The sequence below is a fragment of the Mandrillus leucophaeus genome, unplaced genomic scaffold (genome assembly GCF_000951045.1).
Source record: "Mandrillus leucophaeus isolate KB7577 unplaced genomic scaffold, Mleu.le_1.0 Scaffold35, whole genome shotgun sequence".
Classification (NCBI taxonomy): Eukaryota; Metazoa; Chordata; class Mammalia; order Primates; family Cercopithecidae; genus Mandrillus; species Mandrillus leucophaeus.
The window spans coordinates 1,738,368-1,744,397 of NW_012103698.1; the positions used below are offsets into that span (position 1 = coordinate 1,738,368).

The 6,030-nt window shown below is 46.4% G+C and overlaps 1 protein-coding gene across 1 annotated transcript in view; it reads left to right on the forward strand.

Annotated features, from left to right (window-relative positions):
* Positions 1 to 5,398: 5,398 nt before the first annotated feature.
* The window catches only part of EHD4 (EH-domain containing 4), a 55,010-nt gene continuing 54,378 nt past the window's right edge, over positions 5,399 to 6,030 (forward strand). The window contains exon 1 of the mRNA XM_011989263.1: positions 5,399 to 5,578. Within this exon, the coding sequence (XP_011844653.1) occupies positions 5,430 to 5,578 (149 nt within the window). The 5' untranslated portion in view covers positions 5,399 to 5,429. The remainder of the gene's footprint in view (positions 5,579 to 6,030) is intronic.

The window sequence follows — 6,030 nt, forward strand, 5'->3', positions numbered from 1 at the left end:
CTCCTGCCTCAGCCTCTCAAGTAGCTGGGACTACAGGCGCCTGCCATCACGCCCGGCTAATTTTATTTTTGTATTTTTAGTGGAGACGGGGTTTCACCTTGTTAACCAGGATGGTCTCGATCTCCTGACATTGTGATCCGCCAGCCTCGGCCTCCCAAAGTGCTGGGATAACAGGCGTGATCCACGGTACCCAGCCCACACAAACCATTTCTTTAGATTTGGCTTGAGAATTTAAAAATAATGCTCATACAACACTCAAAATATATGTGCCGTATTATTTTTAAAATCTTACATTTGTGTATTTGTTATGATTCACAGGACACATTCCTGTAAACATTCCCAGTGGAACCCGTTGGCCTCTCAGGCTCTGATTTAGGGTGGGTGGTGTCCTCATAGGACTAGTAAGAAATCCTTCCTCTTAATAAACCACTTAACCCATTTGAGCCTTAGTTTCCTCATCTATAAAATAGGGATAGAAATAGTACCTGCCCATAGGTAGTTAGGATGAAATGAGACTATTCACCTAAAGACTTTAGCACATAACGAGTCGTCAAACATTAGGTATATTTCTTTAAAGTGTAGTGTTTGCCCACTACTCCAGGCGCCAGTGCAACAGTCAAAATCCAGATAATGCAGGATGAATATCCAGGGGAATCAAAGTTTGGATATTGTGCTACTTAGATTTGTTTGGTTTTTATTCATTCTTAAGCACATCGTTGAGAAGATGGTGCTTGGACATGTTGAGAGTATCTCTGTTTTCAATATCTTGAGAGTTTTTTTCTTCCCTTTGTCATAAATGACATTCACTTCTATGAAGTTAAAAAAAAAAAATCTAGCCTAAGCAATGAAAAAAAGAAGACACCATCCGTATATACTCTTGCATCAAAGTAGCTCTGTGAGCTTAGGCTGAGTGCTGCCAGCCAGGGTGCCCCAGAGCCACTTGGATGAGTCTGAACTGGGGACCTCATCGGACCAAGATAAGGGGATGTCAGGTCTCCCATCCACCCCATCATCCCTTCCGCCCAGCTGCTTGGAATCCAAATGTCTGTACCTTTTTATGTGGATGACTTGGCTCGAGAACCTTGGAGCAATCACTGCTGGAATTGGCAGGCCTCTCCGAGAACACAGGAAAGGGGGAGCAAAGTGGAGCCAAGGACAAAAATCAAGTTCCAAAGCACAGGATGCCTGTGGAGGGGCTAATCAGCTCTGAATCACAGTGGTCTTCCTGTGTCCTCTTGTTCCTTTGAATTGTTGTTATTGCAGATAACACTGGAGTCTCTGAAACTCGTAGCTTTGAGAAAGCCTCTGAGGCACTCCCGCCGTGAGAAATGTCTAACACAGTTGATCAGGCTGTCCCGTGCGGCTGTGTGATTGACCCATTTATGCGCATCACACCTCAGCATCAGCTCAGACTCTTCCCTTCCAGCTTGCTGTGTGTGGATCCATCACTTCATTCTCCCTTTCTCCATGTCAGATACTTGGTGTCTTGGTTGTTCCAAGTTCCCTCCCTGCACTGACACGTACCTGCCTAGCCAGTAGTGTGACATAAATGAATCTGAGTTTCTGCAGTCCCCCAGTGAAAAATCTTCTTCAGGGCAATCAGCTTAGAGTGTCATATGTCAACTCAGGGATCTGCCAGGTCCTGCTTAGAACACCAGGGAGCTGGGGACAGTGTGGGACCCCAGGGTGATGGTGCTGTGCCTGATGTAAGAGCAGAAGCCTGGGGCCAGGAGAAAGGGACTGCAGGTTCTGGGTCCTGTGTGGCCACCCTGTGAGTTTGACCAGCAACAAGCCATGTTCCTGCGCTAACCCTCAGTCTTGTCGCTTGTAGAGATAAGAACCTGAATCAAATCATTCCTACCAGACTCCAGGTTTCCAAAGTACTGAGTATATAGACCATGCCCTGCAGGAAATGACTGCCCAAGAGAGGGGAGGGAACAAGCCCTCAAATAACACCAGCACGAGCTGTTAGAGGTCAACTCCGCAAGACCCCCATTTGAGTTTAGTTTTTACTTATTTATTTAGAGACAGGGTTTCACTCTGTCACCTAGGCTGGAGTACAGTGATATGATCACAGCTCACTGCAGCTTCGACCTCTCTGGGCTCAAACGATTCTCCCACCCCAGCCTATTAAGTAGCTGGGACTGTAGGTACACGCCACCACACCTGGCTAATTTTTGTATGTTTTGTAGAGATGGGGTTTCTCCATGTTGCCTAGGCTAGTGTCGAACTCCTATGCCAAGTGATCCTGGTACTGCAGCCTCCCAAAATGCTGGGATTACAGGCACGAGCCACCGCTCCCAGCAAGACCCCTATTTTAAAGGCTTCTAACATACAGTGTCACATTGCATTTTAGTGAAGTTAGACCAACTTATTCCCCCACCAACATATATAAGGGTGTTTATCTCACAGGACCCTTGCCAGCATTGATGATTCTGAGTTTTTAAAAATGTGTTAATATGCTGTGTCTTTACTGGTATTTCTTTGATAGTGAAATTGAACGTTGAATGTTAACTTTGTATTACCTGTGGGAGAAAGTATCACCAAACAAGTTGATAATGCAAGCAAGCTTTGTAACAGTAATTCTTCCTAATTCTAGTTCTTCCTCTGTGTCTGAGATCCAGAGATTGATTTACCAAGGTCACAGTCAAAGGGGGACACCTTCAACTTCAAATTATTTCACATTTGAAGCACAGTTTAGAAATAATTTGTTGTTAAAGTTCTGTCCGATAGGGTCACTACTCAGGAAACTCTGGTTTAGGAGTTTCTTACTTAGGAAACATCTGCTCTTCTTTAAACAATTTTTTTCATTTATATTTTTCCTTGAAACTCCTGTTATTTCAAAAGTAGTGGGATTTGCTGTACTAGTATGGAAATGAAACATCAGAAAGTAATTCAGGCACTCCTCGACAGTGATGTCTGACTTCAACACCTGTGCTGTGTGAGTGATTGTCTAGCTGGGGACTCACTGCTTAAATACGGTATCCGTATGCTCACCTCCCTGGCCTGGAATCTGGAGGGCCTCCTCCTGGCCGGGCTTGGTGAAGGTGCCGAGAAGGGCCCGTGTTGCCACGAGCCACCCAAAGTGGAGCTCCACACCGAGCTCTTCCCTGAAAAGCACATGCTGCAGTTCCCATCTGGTTCATCTGTTTAATCAGTGTGCATGACCTTTTGTGGGCTGTCTTGGCCAGCCCACCGTTGCTGTTAGCACTGATTCTGGAGCAAAGTGCCTGTCAAGCTTCAAACCCACTCCCGCACCTCACATTTTCGTGAATTGCGAACTGTGTGTGCTGCGGGGAGCCGGGCGACACTGGCTGCTGTTCTCCCAAGCCCCTCCCTCCCTAGCAGTCTCCCCTGCCTCGGTCTCTCCTACCAGCCTCCAGACATGGCCTCATCTAGGCCACAGGGCATAAAAATCCAACTGGACGTGAGGGGAGCCAAGAGTGTGATCTGGCTTTGAATTCCAGCCTCGCTGCTGAATGACTTCACACTTGAGATCCCAGAGGGGCTGTAAAACCTAAATTCCACATTCACGTGGGATATGGAGTCCACGCGCTCTGGATACGCTCCACAGAGGCTGGAGTTTCACAGAGTGGGCCATCCCTCTCAGTAACTTTTACCGGTATTGCTCAGATTTGTGTGGAATGTGTACGAATTGATCAACATGAATATTTCTAGGCTGTTAGGGATACAAAGGTTTTGATTGAGAAACTTTTGAAGATATTTGAAAAATTGTATCTGAACACATTTTGAAACGGTAGCACCTCCTGAGCCCAGCTTTCCTGCAGGGCGAGTAGGGAGAGCTGGCCCTTGTTGTCAGGGTGGCCGGAGGACCGTGCAGGGGGACTGTGTGCAGAGCTCTTCCCCTCACCTGAGAGGAAATGGGGATCCTCATGCCTCAGGCCCAGTGCTACACCCTGGGATGAGGCCCTGAACTTTGCTTTGCTTTTCACCCCTGAGCAAACCAGTAACTCAAGGCCATTTCTGAAGACAGTGCAAGCTCTGGAGTCCGACTGCTTGCATTCCATTTCCACTCGAACATCCACTGTGTGACCTTGGGCAAGCCGCTTGGCCTCTCTGATACCCCATTTTCCCACCTGTAAATAAAACGCGGATAATGTCATCATCCACCTCACAGCGTGAAGTGAAACGATATAGAAGGCTCGGTGCTGCACCAGGATTATAGCGAGCACCAGTAAATGCCGCGTGCTATTAGCAGATTCTTTCTCTAAATTTAGAGATAAAATATATCATCAGATAGATTTACTCTAAATTTAGGAGACATATTTTAATGGTGTATCTATTCTGGGGTGCCACAACTTCACAGGAACAAAGAAACTTTGAAGGTAAAACTAGCAGTGACATCAATTAAAGGTGTAGAATATAGCCCGTTAAGGTTGCTAAACAATTTCAGTTTTAGGCCAGGTGTGGTGGCTCATGCCTGTAATCCCACAACTTTGGGAGGCCGAGGTGAGTGGATGGCTTGAGCCCAGGCGTTCAAGACCAGCCTGGGCAACATGGTGAAACCCTATTTCTACAAAAAGTTAGCTAGGCATGGTGGTGTGTGTCTGTAGTCCCCGGTACTTGGGAGGCTGAGGTAGGAGGATTGTTGGAGCCCAGGAGGTTAAGGCAGCAGTGAGCTGAGATTGCAGCACTGCACTCCAGCCAGCCTGGGCAACAGAGCAAGACCCTGTTTCAAAAAAAAAAATCAATTTTATTTCCATAGAAAACATAGTTCTAAACGGTGGCTTAATTTCTCATTCTTTTAAAGGTGGGAAAATTGTGTTTGGCATTTGATAGAATTCAGCACTTCCTCTCCCTGGAAATAGTCACAGATTGTGGGCTTACATTGGAATCAGTCAGAACTTTTTAGAAACAAAGAAATAGTTTAGGACCAAATAGATTGTTAGTCGCAGGAATGGGGAGCTGCAGAAGGCCATGCAGGTTTTTTCCCTTGAGCCCCTTCAAGGCTTATAAGGCGAAGATCACCCTCCTGGCATGGTTGGGACATGGGTCTGCCCTCATCACCTCAGACACCTTGCAGGGCCCATAAACAAGTCATTGTAGTACACATGCTGAGCACCACACTGGCAGCAGGCACAGGGCACCCAGGGACCACAGAAGAGGTGTCCCCACATGCAGATCAGGGAGGCTCCCCTAAGGGGTGTGCGCCTGAACAGAGCTTCCAGGAATCCGCCCAGGAGCCAGCGCGGTACACTTCTCTTGGGGTAGCGTCTGTTGCATCAACAGAAATGCAAATGAGGATCACTGTGCTTTTCTTGGGGGTTATGTTTCTACATTTTTAAATGATTATGTAAAAAAAATGGTAATCACAGGCAGCTTTCTGGCCTCTTACTTTGTGACAAGATGCTAAGCTTTCTCTTCTTCTTCCCTCTCCCAGATACCTACTGGAGCAGGATTTCCCAGGCATGAGGATTGGTCCGGAGCCCACCACTGACTCCTTCATCGCTGTGATGTATGGAGAGACTGAGGGCAGCACCCCAGGGAATGCTTTAGTCGTGGACCCCAAAAAGCCGTTTAGAAAGCTCAGTCGCTTTGGAAACGCTTTCCTGAATCGGTAAGGACCAGCAAGCTGCCATCTTCGGTCAGGCTGTTTAAACCTGTTCTTTGAATTATTACCAGTTACATATAAAGGTTCAAAAACAGAAGAACAGAGACTGTCTACTCTAGAAGTCATAGAAAATATGTTTATCATATTAAGATATTTGAAAGACTATCATAGGAAATGATCATTTATGCCTATTCTGGGTAACTTGAGAGGGTAGAGCTAATGCCCAGGATTGGACATTATAAGGCTGCACAGGGCCAGGTGCATGGCTCGTGCCTGTAATCCAGCACTTTGGGAGGCCGAGATGAAAGGATTGTTCGAAGCCAGGAGTTTGAGACCAGCTTGGACAACAAAGTGTGACCCTATCTCTGCAAAAATTTTAAAAAGTTAAAAAATAAAAAGGCTATACAGTATAAGGAAAAAATTTCTAAGGATTTGAGCTGCACAGAAATGGATTAGGC